Consider the following 16,899-nt stretch of genomic DNA (forward strand, 5'->3'; position numbering starts at 1 on the left):
ACATTCTTTTCCTGCTAACAGAATGTTTACTTTTCATCACTGGGTTATTAGGATTAACAAAAGTCATTGCTTCAACTTCATTTAATTTGAATTCAGTGAAAGCAAACTACCTCCTGCAGACTGTAGGAAACATTCTTCTGCCACAGAAATGTATTAATTTGCAAGAAGCAGCCACCAAAAAATGTGAGACCTGACAACCACTTCCACTGCAATGTTCAACATCACCGTGCATGTGCTGCATTCTAATGAAGTACCTTATGTTGCAAGTTCTAGGACAGTCTGAATAACCTGACATTCTAATTAACATTTCAGTCTATCAAACATTTGCCTTCAGTGCCAGGGAATTTTTTGTGTATATGCTTTCTAAAGCATGCTGTTGCAGACTACATCCACCACTTCAAAAAATGGCATTTACCCAAGGAATTAAGACACAGGTTCTCTAGTTCATTGCTGCATCTGTGAAGACCTTATTTTAACTTTGAGAGGACCTAAGCTTTTCAGAGAAAGCTTTTGGCATGTGCTGTATTTAAGGCTGTTGTCTGTCAGAATGCTCTACTACAAGTAGTTAGGTAAATATTTCTTTTATTAAATGATTAATTCCATAAATAAATTCTTTTAACTCATTGAATATAAAATTAAAATCATTTACAACTTATTCCAGTATTACAGGGGCTGGAAGGGGTAAAAAAAAACAAAACAAAAACAAAACACCCCCAAAAGCTACAGTTTGATAAATAAAATATTCAGCTTTAAAACAACTGATTTCTGTTTGCCATTTAACTACAGTTGGTACATAATAGCTGCCACTGTGGGCACCCCACAAGTGCCCACCTCAGGAAGGAATGTAACTTCCAACTTGGTTGGGAAAGGGTGGGAGAAAGAGGGAAGGGGAGAAGCATAGTGTTAACAGGATAGAAAAGTTTTCATAACCAGAACAAAACATTTATCTGATCACTTACAAACAGAAAACAGTATATAATTAGCGAAGGTGCTCCAAAAAGAAGCAATAAGGTTGCTCCAGTACTATGAAGCTTTAAATATGCTTAAATCTCTGTTGCATTAGTGTCCAGTTGCACAGTGCACTCTTGTAACATCTCAATGTTGCCCTCAGATGGGCAAGGCATCATTTCCATCAAAGGTCCTTTCTCCATGGCTGGTTACTTCAAAATTCCATTTAGCATCCCACCCCCAACATGACTCAGTCCCTAAATTTGTGAATGTCATTGACTAGTCTGTAGTAGGGATAAGCTTCATTTGCATGTGGACAGTTGTAGTTGCATCGGCAAGACTGGATCATCATGACATTCTTGGTGAATGTTTCCCCATCATCGCAGCGGAATCTGATCTTGACAGTCCTGGTCTGCTGGGGTGTACAGCACCTGCCATCCACACAGGAGCCACAGTACTTGGGGCGGTACTTCTTCACACTGGAACATCCAGCATAAGTAAACTTCACTGGAGAGGAGGACTTCTTAGTCTTGGTACATTTTTTTCCTTTCTGCGAAGGACAGGCAATAATATTATTAGCAAGACATTTTTCTCCAACATTTACCCTCTACCCAAAGCAGTCTGGAAAGAGAAGCATCAGAGGAGTCTGCATTTACCTTTAGGGAAGCATAGCTAGGCTGGCCACATGGCCTCACTTCACATATCCTGGTCTCTTTGATGAGCTTGCAGTCAGGATTGTCATTGGTAACCCTTGTGGAGATGCCAGTTCCGCATGTCTTTGAGCACTGGGACCAGGAGGTTGTTTGCACAATGCATTTGGGATTCTCAAAAGCTCGACTTTGTGGCTCAGACCCAAAAACTGGAAAAATAAGAAGGAGAATTTAGAAGGAAGTTTTATACATCCTCTCACTATGTTTCTTTCTTTCCATAGAGGTCTAAGGAGTCATATAGCCATCCTCCCACCTTCTCCCCTTAGCTGTCACCTGTCACACCAATCAGCCCATACTCACCAGGTAGCATCTTCAGGCCTCCCTTCACAATGGCAATTAGCTCATTGTTCCTGGTTAGTTCTCCTTCAGAATCATCCAGACCAAACTCTTTGCTGAAGAATCCTTCCAGCTCATCCAGCACACCCTTGCTTTCATCGCAGACCCACTCTTCACAGCACTGCCCAGGGACTTTGACCAGTTTGGGGCTGGGACAGCCCAGGTTGGGCAGGGAGAGCTCCTGCGGGCAGAGTGGGATGCAGCCCACAGCTCCATCTATGCACGTACACTGGTGTTTACAGTTGGGCTGGAAGCTTTCACCGTTCTGGTAGATTTTGGAGTTATATTCACATGGTCTCCCCTCAGACTGTGCTGCAGAGATCAACAGAGAGGAAAAGGGGGAGTCAGCGGAGGGATTCGCTAGTTTAATCACAGGTATTTGCTGGTCTGTTAAATTCAATTTACGGCGGAGCTCCCTGCAACCCCCCGGAGACGCGGGGCCAGAACAATAAGTTAGTCAGGAATCACTTTTCCTTATGTGCGTTTAGCGGAGCCCAGACATACTGAATCGCATTCCAGACTGCTGAAGTCATGTGCCTTTCTGCCAAGCTACCAACAACAAAGCATAACCATACATGGACTCGAAATTACTAAACTCGGGCACTACGGGGACCAGGGGTTTTTCTCCCGGGAGATGCGAAGGTTGAGACGCTTACCTCTGCAGATGCCCTTCAGCGCGGAGGGGCTGGCGCCGAAGTTGCACTCCAGTCCCTTAGTATGGTCGCAGGGCTGCGTCCGGCTGCAGTCCTCGTTCAACTGCTTGGCGCAGACCTTGCAGCAGCCACAGCCGTCCGCTACCAGCCCCACGCCCGGGGCGCACTGCGGCACCGTCGCTGGGCACTGGCATACGGCGGGGCATGGCGAGCCTAGAGCCTGCGGAACGGAGCAGAGCGGCGAGCGGTGAGTGCCGGGAGCGACGCGAACCTCCGCCTTCCCGTACCACCCCCAACCTCCTAATAGAGCCGCGGTACTCACCAGGCGGGCCAAGCAGAGGAGGGCGGCTGCCAGAGCGGGGCGAGTGCCCGCGAAGCCCATGTCTAGCGCCGGCGGTGAGAAAGCGAGGGACAGCAGAAGACTGAGAGCGAGAGCAGGGCCGGCGCGGTCTGAGGCAGCGGCGGGTGCGACCGCCTTATATGGGGAGCGGGGCCGCCGCGTGCGCCGCGGCGCTGACGTCGCGCGTTCCGGGCCGCGGCCGCGTCCAGCGCTCGCGGCATCCCAGGAATGCGGCTGGCGCGCGGCGCGGCCGCCCCGCCCCGCCCCGTCTCCCGGCACCGCGGCCGCTGGCGGCGGCCCCGCCGCGGGGGGTCTCCCGCCCGCCCCCGCCGGGCCCGCTGCCTCCCACCGCTCGCCGGGCCCCGCTTCTGGGGGCAGCGGGGTGCGGGTTGGGGGGTCTCGCCGTGGGACGGGCTCCTCCCGTAGGGCTCACGCCCGGAGCGGCCCCGCGGCTCCGCCGTTACACGGCAGAGGCTCTACCCTGCTATGCGGAATTTTTCTCCCCGTTCTCCTTTCAGATGCGCCTAAACGTGAGGATGCTTATGGACCTTTTTGTACTAGGGGCCGTGCCGGTGGGTGTCCCGCAGGAGCTGGCGCCTGGCGACTTCGTGGTGCCCTGCACCTGGCCACCTGCACGGCCAGCAGCAAGGGGATAGGCATCTGCCCAGTGCCGCGGCCTTACGCGGCTGCTGCACATCACTGCGTGGTTCGCAGACTAACCCGGTGGTGCTCGGGATTTTGTCTTTACTACTGTGGCTGAGGGGAGAAACAAAACGTTTCAGGGGTCGTGTCAGAGCACGGGAGCTTAGCGGTGCCCAGCATGCAGCAAGCTGCCCCGGTGCCAGGCCAGAAGTGAAGTTGAAGGAAATCCTGGGTTGGCAGCGAGCAGCCCTCCTTTGGCCTGTGCATCATCGGGTTTAGTGTCCCTCACTCAACCTGGGCGTCCTTGAATAGTATTTCCTTGTTGAAGTTTAAGATTTGGGGTTGGGGAGGAGAGTTTAAGCTTCTGTTGTGGCGTCTTTTCATGGCTGTAAGTATTTCCAGATGGGGATTTAGACACCAGACGTAACAATATTTCCATATTTGGTATAGCAGTAGCCTGCATTTTTCACATTTTTCTGCTCTGTTATCCAACCACAAAGCATTCTTGACAGCTTCAGATGTTGTTAAATATAGCCTTAACTTCTGTTCCCAGGGCAGGAAATTCTTTGGAATTCCTGTTTTTCACGCAATCTGTCTATCATGATTTAGGAGAATTGCACTGGAGGAGCCAACTGGCATTATAGTGCAGTCAGCTTCTTTATTGAAAAAAGCCCAGCAGTTGAGCCTGCTGCCCAACGGCGTTACCGTAAGTCCCATTCCAGGGATTTTTCATTGCAAATGAGATTATTGTTCCTAACACAAGTTCGGAATGTTTTTCGGTGGCCTTCGAGGCTGGACGGTGGAGAGGCAGATTCGGACGGTAGGCAAAACTTTGCAAAAATCCTTCCAAAACCCATGAAAAGCCGAGGGGGGAGGGGGCGAGCGAGACAGTGGCGAGGGAGGGGATGCGAAGAGGAGGGGGCTGTGATTAACCCGTCCGCGTCGCCTTCCCATACAGTAAGTGTCTGTGTGCGCCGCTCCCAAAGGATGGGCAGTCAGGGAGGGGGAGCAGCTGCACCCTCTCTGGTCCGAGAAGCGAACCCCAGACGTCTCGTCGCGTGTCTAGTGCCACAGCCGAAAGGGTTACAGGCACAGTCGTTTCACGGGGACCGAGTGGGGACTGTGCACATGGCTCTGGGTAAGTGCTGCTTCCAGTGCAGCTACATCTGCTCAGGGGCCGGGGACGCGTGTGTGCGTGCTGTGGTGTTTTGTGTTTCAGTACCCTCAGGAATAAGGCTGCCTTGTCGGACCTGGAGACGCAGAAAAGGGGGTTTGTTGTTGTCATGGGAGCGCTGCTCCTGGACTTGACTTTGGTCGGAGGAGGTCGACGCGGGGGACGCCGGTGGCACCCGGAGGGGTGCAGACCATGGGGCCCTGTCTCCGGCCAGCCGGGAGGCAGCAGTAGCCCGAAGCCTCACGGCGGGCTTTTCGAAAACATCCCCCGTTCTATTTCGCTTCTCCAACGTGCACTCTTCTCTGCGCGGCTGCAGCCCCGGGGGACGGCGCGGGGCTGATGGAGGCGGCTCGTCGAGGCTGATGGAAGCTGCCCCATCACCTTTGTCGACCCTCTCGCAGAAACCGCAGCGAATTCGCGCAGCAGGACGGGGGGAGCAGCAACGGCAGGCTGGGAGAAGAGGTGGCAGCGCGGTTGGTGTCATCATCAGAGGGCACACCGGTGCCGCTCCCGGCCCAGGCTGCGGGAACCCGGCCCGATCCTTCTCCAGCGTCTCAAAGGATGTCCCCTTCTGGCAAGTTCCTAGCACTGGCGTCCCTCCTGCCGGTGGTGGCTAGGCCCGTGCCCAGGCCAGACCTGATAGAGGGTTGTGGGTATTTCCTTCCCACGATTTATTCTCTTTGTGTTTTTCTTTTAATGCATGTAACTTAGGTTGACTTTTTACTTTGTAGCGGTTTTGTGGTTTGGGAAAGGTGACAGGATGAAAGCTTCAGGTTCTCCTTGCCTAGAACTCACTGCTCAGAAATTAGCAGTGGTTTTCTTCATCCCTGTTATGCCTCAGAATTTGACCAGGAAGGATAGTAGCTGAAAGGGAAATTCAATCTTTAGTTCCATGCAGCTGAGACTACCACTATATTCCATTTAGTGTGATTTCTGATGACTGGAGTTATTTCATATGTCCATTAAGAAATAGACAGAGCCCACCAGCAAACTTATATGGTTGCAAGTAATGGTAGTAATGACTTCCTATCCCTACTGATTTGGCTGAGCCCCAGCTGGTGATGAGGAGGAGCCGGGTGCAGTCCCATTTCCAGACTACCAAGCTATCCAAGCTGTTTTCCATCACTTTTATAGATCATGTTTTTTACTGTGATACTTTAGCTTTAAAATGGGTAATTTTTTTCCCAGGATGGCTTTACACAGCAGCATCGTGATCTGGATGAAAAGTCTGTGATTCAGCATGCTTTGATTAGTGACATTTTTCAAAATTTTGAAAGAGCAGAAGAATCTAGCACACCAATGCCTGGAAAAATTGTCCAGGTTTGCTTTCCAGGGATTTATGCAAACACTTGTTTATCTAATTATATATCATTTAAGGATATGCACCAAGCATTTTGCTTTGATCTGTGACTTTCACAACATGCAGCAAATGTCACAGGACAAGTCAATGAATAGTGCCCTTTCTCACCTGGTTTCATGTTCTACCACACATTCACACAACTTTGATGGGAAACTGTAACTGAACCTACATTTGCTCAAAAAAATATTACTTCGAAAGCTTTGAAGCACCTTTTAACAAACCTGTCCTGAATTTCAAGTAGTTGACAACACTTGACTTTCCTTGGAGTTCAGGTTAGATTGTGACCCTTTCATACTTTCTCTACGTGTTTCCCTGACACAAATAATGACCCAACGTTTACCTTCCAGGCTGTGCCTACATCTCCAGGATGTGTCAGGAAACAGGAAAACGTTTGGGGTATCTTCCTTTTTAAGATTTTGTTCAGTGTAACATACTGTTCCACATCTTTGTTGTCCTAAGTCAACTGCTTTACATCATGAGGAGTATTGTATTGGCTCCTCGCGTTTTGTGACATAGGCAATCAGTGTTTGTCAGGTAAAGTCTGCTGGGAGCTTGGTTAATGCAAAGCAGAAATTTGAAGTGGTTGGCTCATGTAGCAGTTATAAAAGATTTACTGAACGTATCCTATTGTTTTCACAGGCCTGATTCTCTCCAGGGAAAGGACTTCCCAGAGACACAAATTGAGAAAAAATAACTGGTTTATCTTTTCTCTACCTTGTGTCAGTTTTCAGTGGCCATGCATAGGGACTACAGAGCAGTGTGAAGTGCTGTGTAGGACAGAGTCTTCTCTGGGTGCTGGTGCTCCCACTGACAGTAAGTAAGCAGCATTAAAACAGAGCACGCCAGACGTTTACAGTTCTGTGGGTTGTGGAGAAAGAACAGATTAAATCCACTGTCCAGCCCTGTTTTGTACCACGTTTAACTCTTTTTTTCCTCTCCCCATCCTTTGCTGTGAGTTTCTTCCATCTCTCCTCATTCTTCTCCTTTTCCAGTCATTTTTCCCTGTGGCCTTCCCTCTTCTAGTGTTTACCTAGCTTGGGCTGGGCCTCTCCTGCAGCCCCTGCCAGGCCGCTGGTTCCTGTCGCACTAAATCAGTCCTCCCAGAGTCAATGGCTCCTCTCAGTCTCTCAGTCACTCACAGGAGGTGCAAATCCAGTGTGGCAAATTAAGCATAGCAGCACACAGGCAGAGCAGCTGAGTAGCCAGAAGGCTTCAGCAGCTAAAATTCAAGTAGGTTCAGATATTTTTTTCTTGCTTTGATTTGCTTAGAGTTTATGATGAATTTTGAGTATGGTCTTTCCTATTTGTTTTCTTCCTCATCCCTACTGCCCTCCTTTCAGCTATGCTCATGCCTGTCAGGTTTTGTATGGTCTGTGCCTTGCCTATGGCTTCTAATGTTTTGAAGGGTTTGCTTCACAGTATTTGTGCACTGAGAGGCACATTGTAGGTGCACTGTTTTCTTTTGGCTGTTGTCAAGGTGTTGCAGAGGTTCCCGTTGTGTGAAAGTGGAACAGGGATTTGTGAGACTCCTAACCCAACAATGGAACAGAGAAGGAAAATTTGATGCAGTATTTATTTGTGCTCATTGCTTTTCAGTGTGTGAGCTGCACTGCTATACAGCTATACCATTCACAGACATAAGGAACAGAGCAGTAGAACAGCGGCTTTCTCACCCAGGCTGGATGCAGAAATGCAAAGCTGTTACAGCCAGCTCCTGCTTTGTTCCTCCTGCCCAGAGACTCAGAATACCTTTGTCACTGTCATTCAAGAATCTGGCATTAACTTTGTTTTAGTACCAGCCACTACTGTTTCCTCAGTAAGGCAAGTCTCATGTGTATATAGACATTAGGCTATGTTCAAAAGAGGCAGTTTGCATCAGGCACATCCTTATAGCTGAAGTTTGCAATGAAAAGGTTGTTATGGGCTTTAGCTCTCCATGCCACAGACACACAAAAAAAATTAAGTGGCCCTAGCTAGCACCTCGCTGCATATAGGCTTCTTATTAATGTCTTTCATTTTCAACTCATGCAGTACTGTAGCTTGCAAATGATAGTAATATAGCCAGAAGTCTTTTTATATAGTCTAGAAAAAAATTTTTACAGCTGGGTCTTCTGTGTTTTGTAAAGGCACCCAAGGCATCAGGAGCATCCAGTTTCTTTGCAGCACCAGCTGAGATGAAGGTCCTGAACAGACATCCTAACCCAGGGAGTTAATCATCCCAAATGACCTCAGTAGAAACTTCTTGACTTCAAACTTTGCTCCTCACCGTGCAGGATTTCCCAGCGGAGCAATGCATGCAAACTGACATCCGCTAAAACGAAATGAGCAAGCTCAAAAGAAAAGTGCTTATGATCATAAGGGTTTATTCAAACTAGCTGAACCTGATTGCAGTCAGTCAGGTTGTGCCTGAGAAGTCCTTGATCAAAGCATGCTTCCAGGCTGTGGGCCTTAATGATTGTCAGATGCTGTCTGCCTCGTCTAGAGCTTAACTGCACCTTAGAGAGAACTGCCTCCTACTTTTATCTGTGTTGTGGTAGCCCAGGATATGCCCTGTTCAGGTATGTTCAGGTTTGCTTGTTTGTTTTCTTTTTCTACATTTGAACTACATGGCAAATTCTTCTTTTCTCCGAAGGTGTTTTGCTGCATTCTAGCTAATAATCACAGCTACATTTCCGTAAGGTTAGGATGTGTCACAGATAGAGAAACCCTTTGCCTTCTTTCTTACTTTTTCCCTCCCTTTCTGCTGTTCATGTCCTGATGGAACAGTTTCTTGTGACTGATACATAGACATCCAAAGGACTTGCCTAGCCTTTGATTTTTAAGAACACAGTTTTGTAGCAATTTTCTTAGGGGGGGAGAAGTATTGATTAATAATTTTTTTTCTTTGCTTGCAAATAGGGAGTCCTGATCCAGCAGGATCTGTCCTGATCTGATATTTCTGCAGGAAATGTCACTGGATTAATTTCAGAATCCCCTGAGGTGCCTGTTGGCTTTGTCCAGAATCATTACTCACTCTCTGCTACATACACAAGCTTGTTAAAACATGGTGAGACTTTAGTTGTGTTTGTTGTGCTACTGTTCATTTCCATTCTGTTCAAAGCGGGCTCCCTTGCTATGTGAGCACCTTGCAGTGGTGTCTAGCTGTGTTCTGTTGTGCATGCTTATTTTATGGCACACACTGGCCAACCCATGCAAGAAAGCCAACAACCACCTCCTCCAGGGCCACTGTGCTGTTAGAGATTATTTACTTGGACTTGAAGCAAGGGACGCAAGCCGGAGAACAGTGCATGGTAGTGTAGTGAACTACTCAATAGCAGACAAATAAGTAGACACGATGTCATCCTTGCAGATAGGGAGGACTTGCAAGCAGCTAACAGACCGTGTATGTGCTTCAAGAATGTGGAGACAGAGTTATGATCCAAGAATGTGCAAATACCTGCCCATCCCAGTGTTCTGTGCCTGTGATTAGGGAGAAGTGCTAAGCCATTGCTAGACTTGATTAGCATCCAATTCTGAAAGATGTGTCTTGCTCCATGAAGTTGTTTGAGATGATATTTCGGGGAGTGAAGAATTAACTGTGTGAATGGAATCTTTTCCTTGCCTTGTTTCTGCTGGGGGGCTAAAATAAAACTTGAGGGAGCCAGCTGGTGAGATAGGTTGGACAGCTCTGCAAAAGGGTCATCGTGTGGTCTCCATCCAGGAGCGAGAAGCTGGTGGCTTGTGCAGCCCCAGGGGAAGAAGAACATATCTTTGAGTCAGCCAGGAAGCCTGTCTGCTGCCCGCTGTTTTCCCAGGAACCAATGTCCTCAGGAAGCAAAAGGTTAGCAGGGGCTATCAGCAGACTACTTTGGTGCAGAGACTATTTTATGATTGCATTAATGTCTCTTTTCCTGTTGTTGTACAGAAATTATGACTCTTAGTGTTGAGATGAAAGCAGGAGCTCTTTTGTATGGAGCAAGCATTAAAAGCTGACTGTTACATTAATCATAAAAGAAAATTAGTGGTGGCTGGAAACTATTTACTTTTACAGAAGATGGGGTTTGTGCTGTTACTCTTTTAACGCTGTGGTATTCGTTGTTGTTTTGTATGCAGTCACCTACCGATTTGCCACTGTCTTCTCTCACTGCCTAGCCTGGATGCTGCTTCTGAAACTCCCCATGAGGTCAATTTTTTAGCCTTAGGGGATGATTCAGGATCAGAACAGAGAAATGGGAGATAGGATGGGTTTTTCATGTGAGCAGTGTGTGATAACACAATAATGTTTGTAACTGGTTGTGAGAAGAGAGCCTCTGGTTTCCAGGAATGGGCTTTTTTTTGGGGGGATGTACCCACAGAGTGTCTGTGACAATGACAGGTCAAAATAAAACCCATTCATTAAAAGTGCGCCATACTTGTGCTGCTAAAAACACTTCTAGATTATACATGCTGAAAACAGTAAATATTTAATGTAGAGGTTGACTTTTCCTGGTTTATAGATTGCTCAGTGAGCCTGACAGAGCAGCAAGACAGATGTGTTTATAGCAAGCTCCCGGGTGGGTATAATGCTGCAGTGTTTGGTCTGTGAGCACCGCAGGGGCATGCTTGAAAAAATAAAAGTGTTCCATTTACATTGGGGGGAAAAAAATCCTGAGAATGTTTCTATTAATATTAGCTGATGTGAAACTCAAAATTGTACATCTCAGGCCTTGCACATTTCAAAAACAGGACTAGATGATGGTGGGTAAGAATGGGGGGTAAGAAGTGTTTCCTCACTTCTGTAGCCAGTGAAAGGGACAGGCAAGGTCGCAGTTCTTGCAGGAGAAGAGGGTTGTTGCTGAAACGCCCCTGATGACAGTTGGGTGTGAAATGAAGAGTTCAGAGGTGAGAAGAGCAGGACAGCAAAGCCTGTGTGTGGGGGCACAGGCTGATTCATGATGCCTGTGGTTTTCCACAGAGTAGGAGCTGAGGCTGGGGACCACAGCTGAGAGTCTGAACATTGTCCATGAACATGTTTGTAAAAGGTGAAAGAGAACATGCTGTGGGGAAAGCACATTGTGCAGAGCCCTCCCCACACAGTAGGATGCACACACCTCCCACACCTGAGAGATGCTGACAGGGACAGTGGGAAATCCACTTCTACATTCAAGGAGATTTTTTTTACATGTTAGTTTTGATCTTGGCTGAGGTCTTGCCTGAGCACCAGCTTCTGATCTCAATTACAGTGACATTAAAGCTGATTAATTAGCACACATTAATTAACTGAAATAACTGACATTTGAGTTCCTGGAGAGCACCCAAGGAATAGGTGACTGTGTACGCCTCTCTGATTTCCTCAGAAGTTATCCTCAGCTGAGAAGTGAGTTTGTTTCAATAATCTGATTAAACAACTGACAGCTTTTTAAGTCTTGAAGAAACAAGATTAACTTTTAAAAAGGGATTCTTGGGCAGACTCACTACTCAGGAAAGTTTTCTGTTGAGGAAAAGTAGAATTAGGAAGTAGAGTGCTTAGCCTAATACAGACTTCTATGATTAAATGCAGCTATATATATGTATATATATATGTAAAATGGAGTAGTCATCTTAGTATGTAAATAAAGCTAGGAGTCCTGGTGAGGTTGTCTTGCTTTTGAAACACCAGCTTTGCCTGCAGCTGACATCTTTCCCTCACTGCAGGTGACCTGCCATCCTGGTCACACAAGGGGATGAGGCCATCCCATGGGTACCTGCTTATCATAGGACAGCATCAACTTGGAAAAAGCAGCTCAACTCCTCCCTTTATTAGTGCCTTCCAGTACAGGGGTGCTGGGCTGTCATAGTCTTTAAGCCTGGCTGCAGCTTCCTTGTCTGCAAGTTCTTTTTATGACAAGTACTGTGCATAGACCACCCCACTGCACCTGGGAAAATGATGGCAGGAAGGTGCTGAGAGCAGAGGGCTCCTATACCCAGTACTGGTGTTACCAGAACAGCACTAGGGCCATTGGGCAACCAGGAGAAATGGCAAAATGATGCATCTGTCTCTGCAAGTTGAACTGCAGGGCGTGTTTCAGTAAGCCACCCATGCCTCTCTACTGTGCATTAGTGCTGATTTGAGCAAACCCAGCCACCTTAGCCCCAAACTGGGATTCATTGATTGCAGCAGCAGTACTGGCTTGAGTCACCCTGCTCTGCCATGGCTGCTCCCTGATGTTCCATTCCCCTGCATTTATGGTCTCCTTCTTGCTGTTGGAGTGGCACGCAGGGCTGCAGTAAAACAAAGACTCCAGCTCGGGTCTCCCAGGGGCAGCAAACCAACACATTAACCTACTGTGCAACCTGGCAAGGACTTGTGACGCTCTCTGGATTTTATGGCAGGATGCCCTTGCCTGAGTCTCATGCATTTAAGAGGCTACACCGTGAGCTCCTGGAGGGCAGCTGGCATGGTGACAGCAGGCTTAAAAAATGAATGAATTGTCAGCTTCAGTCTGGATCTCACCATCATTTTAATGCTAATGGATTTTTCCCTCAACCAGCCTCCTGTCTGAATGGGGACCACAGAAACATCCCAATATTTATGGGATTTAAACTAGATTAGTTACAAACCTATAAAGCAAAGAAAGAGACAGTTCATCCAGTATTGGGGAGGAGAGTGTTAAAAATGTCACCTCAGATAAAATATTATGGGAGTTGAGTAACTGTAAATAAGAACTTTGCTTATGAAATAGCTTCTTATGTGAGCTTGGGATGAAGGCCAAGAGAATGTCTAGGGCTTGGGGAAATTTATTAGCCCAGATCAACAGGATTTCTGGGACTCAGGAGATGGCGTAGCAAAGAATTTGCCTGTTGGAATATGCACTTCCTCCATTCACGTCTGCAGCAGGAGTTTAACTTAAAAAACTTTCAAGATGGTTCATTTACATTTTTTGACTTTTCTGGGTTCTCATTAGCAACTGTAGTTCTGTCCTGGGACTTGGGAGAACTGCCCTCAAACTCTGGGTTTCCACAGCCTGCTAGTGTGGTCTTGGACAAATCATTCATCTCCTTGTGCTTCAATGCCCCCTCTGTAGAATGAAGATAAACACTGTTTCCTGACTCACAGGGATGCCAGAGGAGCGTGCTATGGACTTGGAGGCATTTGGATACCTGAAGCATGAGCAAGAATGCTATGGATGCTTACAAGTGACAAGAGCATGTGCAGGGCAGCTATGATATCCAATTTGACCCCTCACAGTGGGAGGAATAGCATTTTGGTGGGATGCAATGGATCTTCCTTTTGAGTCTAGTCATTTTAGTCACTGCCATGATTCTTCCTACTCAGACATCATTATTTTATACCTTCATGTCCTGGTGATACTAGGTTCATCTTGATTATGTATTCACTTTAAAAAAGGGCACATCATTAGTGCACAGCCTGGGAATCTTCCACCTTTTGTCCCCCATTTTTGATCTGTCTCATTCCCATTCACATGCTTCTGCTGTTCCTTCTGCTACTCCTTACCTGTACTCAGGTTTGTCTGCATTCTTCTAGGATATGTCTCCCCTTCTGCCTTCAGTAAGGTATTTCTACTTCCACCTTCATCCTCAATCCCATTATTTTGTCTATATTTTTCTTATCTTGTTTTTGGAACCCATCCTGAGCCTCTCCTATATGTTTCTGGTTTTCTCCTTCTAGTTCCAAGATTTTTTTCAGTAAACAGCATCCCTTTCCTATCCTGACTCATTGCCCACTGTCAGTGGAAAGATTTAATCATGATAGCAGTGTGAAGATCTCCCAGTTTAGAGGGCAGAACAGGTTAGGATGACCTTGCTCTGCCTGTCAAGTGAAGAGCCACAGGGTTTCATTCCTCAGCCAACGTTTATTTGCCACTTTGTCTGGCGTTCAGTTGTTCTTTGTTCCCATGCCAGTGCAAGTACCTGTGTGCACTGCAGGGATGCTGCATCATGCCCTGTATCGTCTTGCTCCTGTGTGCTGGCAAGGCAGCACCTTGGTTGCTGTTGGTAATGTACTTAGCCCAAGTGTGGGAAAACTCTCAGACTTGAACTTAGCTTTGTATTTCCATGCCATATGAAACTCATTGGATGTTCTCTTCACGTGGCTCATGCCTGCTTTTGTATTGCATTGACATATGTGAAATCTATTTGGTTTCCTTTTAATATGCTGCTTGCAGTATAAATACAAAAGCAGACAGTGCTTCTAAAGAGAAATAAACACAGTTGTGGTGGTGGTTGTTGTTATAAATAGTGCAAAGGATTTAGAAGCTATTCAGTCTTTCAGACAGAAATCACAAGTGTTCTGTGTAATATAATCTTAAGGCTCTCATATTTAGCTATTGAGGTCTTCCCAGCTGTGATTGGCCCAGTTCACCCATTACTGTTTGGCTTTGCTGCAGGATCAGGATGCTCTGCTCTTCACAGGACTGAGGCTTAGCCTCCAAAATGTGGTGTGCTAGATCATAGGCCTGACCTGTGCCCACATATAACTCCGTTACTCATGCAAATCAGGCACTGACATGTGCAACTGGCCTGTTTGCATAAAGAACCCTGGTATTTCCACACATGAATTTTTGAGGTTGGTTCCTAAAATCGGTGCTGCATTTTTCCTCTGCTGGAGTGAAATGCAAATATTTTTATATTGACAGAGCTGGAGCTGATCGTTTTCCCTGTCCAGGTCTGAGCTGTCTGTTCCATCAGATGAAAACAAGTAGTATTCTGATTTCTTTTTTAATTGCATTTGTTCATAACTGCTTTAAAAACAATTAGTGCCTGCTTTCTGCCAGTCCCAATAGAGTGCTATAGATATTTTGGTGTGTGTATGTATATGTATATCAGAAGGGGCTGAATGCCCAGAAATTCTCTTGGCAGTCCTGCTGTCTGGTTAGAAAAGGAAGTGAGCTACAAAATTTGAACATTCAGTTCTGAGACTTGAAAGCTCTCTGGATTTTATTACTGACTCAACAGGGTTTTTATTATGTATGTGGCCAAGAGGAGAGGTTTACGCAAGAGGAACATATTGTAGTTGAATGTGTTTGTAATTTTACACATTGTTAAATAATTGAGATAACTGGACGTCTCCTAAATGGACTAAATAAATTGTTAGTGGCAGTATCCCTGTGGCACAGACAAGTCAATACAAAACAGTGGCTGGCCCCCATCTGAAAGCTGATTTCCAGTGCAGAGGGGTTCTGGTCTGAATGCTGAGTGATGTTTTGCTGTTGTTGTGAACGGGAACCATCTTACCTGCAGTGTATCTGGAAGCCTCTTGCTTCTTGTCAGTCTCATCTTTTACCACCCCAGACGACCTTCAGCATGCCCTTTTTTTTTCCCCCCTTCCTTTGCTTTTTAGTAACTCAGTGCTATTTAAACAACAGTTTGAGGCTAAGCTGCTTCTGCTCTCGTTTTCATGTTAGTTTTAGAAAGAAAAATATTTTGAGAAGCAGATTATCATGGAAAGAGAGAAGGTGTGGGATGCATGGACGAAGCTGTAAATACAGACTGAGGTTGTGTCCTGCTGTCCCTGTTGCCTCCTGCAGCAGGGCATGTGCTGTCAGCTCACACCCTGCGGCCTGTCAGCTCCACTGCAAGCCAGCTTGACAGCAAAGTGAATTCCTGTCTCACAGACAACAGCCCAGCTAATTTTGCACTTGCTCATGTGATGAGTATTTATTCTTCATTGTCTTAAACAGGTATTTATTTTTAAACCTCTGTGGTCTCTGGTGCCATACAGTCTTATTGCATGTGTTGGAAATGTCATCTATATGTGCCTTTGCATTTTACACATGGAAAGCCAGGGCACAGGGAAAATAGAAGATGACTGAATAATTCAGTCTGGAATTCAGAACCCAGTCTGAACCTCTCTTTTCATGCCCAGCCTCTCTCCTGTGCCCACCACTGTGAGCAGCCTGCCTTCTGGATAACCATCCCGGATGTGCTGGGGACTGCTCTTGGGTGCCCCTGAGCCTTCCTTTCTCCAGGGTGACCAAGGCCCCCTTCCCTCAGCAGAGCAGACCAATGGCCATCTTCACTGCTGTTTTGTGCCTGGTACACATGCAGGAAGCCTGTGTCTTCATCAGTCTTCATGCCTGTGGCAGCCACTGAGTACAGGAAAGAGAGTCACTGGTTTCCTTTAACAGGACCCCATGATGGTGTGCTCAAAGCTGTTGCTGCCTGCAACTGCAAACTCTATGGTCGCTGGAATGTGTTTGCCTTCATTTTCAGTCTTTAAAAGTTAGATAGCTTTAGGGCATCTGACACCTCCAACATTGTAGATCAAGCTGGGTATGCTCTCATTTTTCTCTTTGGTTTGTTCTGTTGTGTATTTTCATGGAGAAACATCTACTCTTACTGCTCCTGCAAAAGATGCACGTGAAGTGGTGTTTATCACAGCAACAGCTGGTCTGTGGCACTGACCCATGTGCAGGTCAGCAAAGTTCAGAGGTGTTTCCTTGCTCCTGCTAAGTAATTAGTGTCACTGAGAGAAAACACGTATTCACAACAGATCCACTTAATGTGGGAAATGCAACGTGTGCCTGCCTAGCTTGTGTACCAAACAAAGGAGTTCAACAGCTTTTTTTCCACCTACTCCTCTGTTGCTGTGCTGGGTGATATGTGGCAGAGGTTGAGCTTCATGCCTGCAGCAGGAGGTAGGAAAGGAGGGATTGTGCTGCTGGGATTGCCGGGGACACACTGGGGGGCCGAGGAAGGTAACTGTGACACATGAGAAGGTAACTCAGAACCCTCCCTCCTTGCCTGTCCTCAGCACTCCAAGGTGTGTGGTAGCTGCC

The 16,899-nt window shown here is 46.8% G+C and overlaps 2 protein-coding genes across 2 annotated transcripts in view; one reads left to right on the forward strand and one right to left on the reverse strand.

The window, feature by feature from the left end:
• Nucleotides 1-696: 696 nt before the first annotated feature.
• CCN1 (cellular communication network factor 1) lies at nucleotides 697-3,117 on the reverse strand. Its single transcript, XM_009900366.2, has 4 exons — nucleotides 2,651-3,117; nucleotides 1,959-2,306; nucleotides 1,605-1,807; nucleotides 697-1,498 (listed from the first exon to the last, which is right to left on the reverse strand). Exons 1-4 carry the CDS (start codon nucleotides 3,027-3,029, stop codon nucleotides 1,199-1,201), a joined length of 1,230 nt encoding a protein of 409 aa, XP_009898668.2. The 5' UTR covers nucleotides 3,030-3,117; the 3' UTR covers nucleotides 697-1,198.
• A 547-nt stretch (nucleotides 3,118-3,664) lies between these two features.
• The window catches only part of DDAH1 (dimethylarginine dimethylaminohydrolase 1), a 95,546-nt gene continuing 82,311 nt past the window's right edge, over nucleotides 3,665-16,899 (forward strand). Inside the window, exons 1-2 of the mRNA XM_054165442.1 lie at nucleotides 3,665-4,449; nucleotides 4,588-4,767. The gene's annotated coding sequence lies outside the window, so the exon portion shown is untranslated. The remainder of the gene's footprint in view (nucleotides 4,450-4,587; nucleotides 4,768-16,899) is intronic.

The sequence above is a fragment of the Dryobates pubescens genome, chromosome 11 (assembly GCF_014839835.1).
Source record: "Dryobates pubescens isolate bDryPub1 chromosome 11, bDryPub1.pri, whole genome shotgun sequence".
In the NCBI taxonomy this organism is placed as follows: Eukaryota; Metazoa; Chordata; class Aves; order Piciformes; family Picidae; genus Dryobates; species Dryobates pubescens.

Excerpts from the sequence above, each read along its gene's own strand:
- CCN1 (XM_009900366.2), bottom strand. The coding sequence starts at position 3,029 with ATGGGCTTCGCGGGCACTCGCCCCGCTCTGGCAGCCGCCCTCCTCTGC. Across the intron at positions 2,307-2,650 it reads GCTGAAGGGCATCTGCAGAG|CACAGTCTGAGGGGAGACCA; the intron begins GTAAGCGTCTCA and ends TGATCTCTGCAG. Across the intron at positions 1,808-1,958 it reads AGGCCTGAAGATGCTACCTG|TTTTTGGGTCTGAGCCACAA; the intron begins GTGAGTATGGGC and ends TTATTTTTCCAG.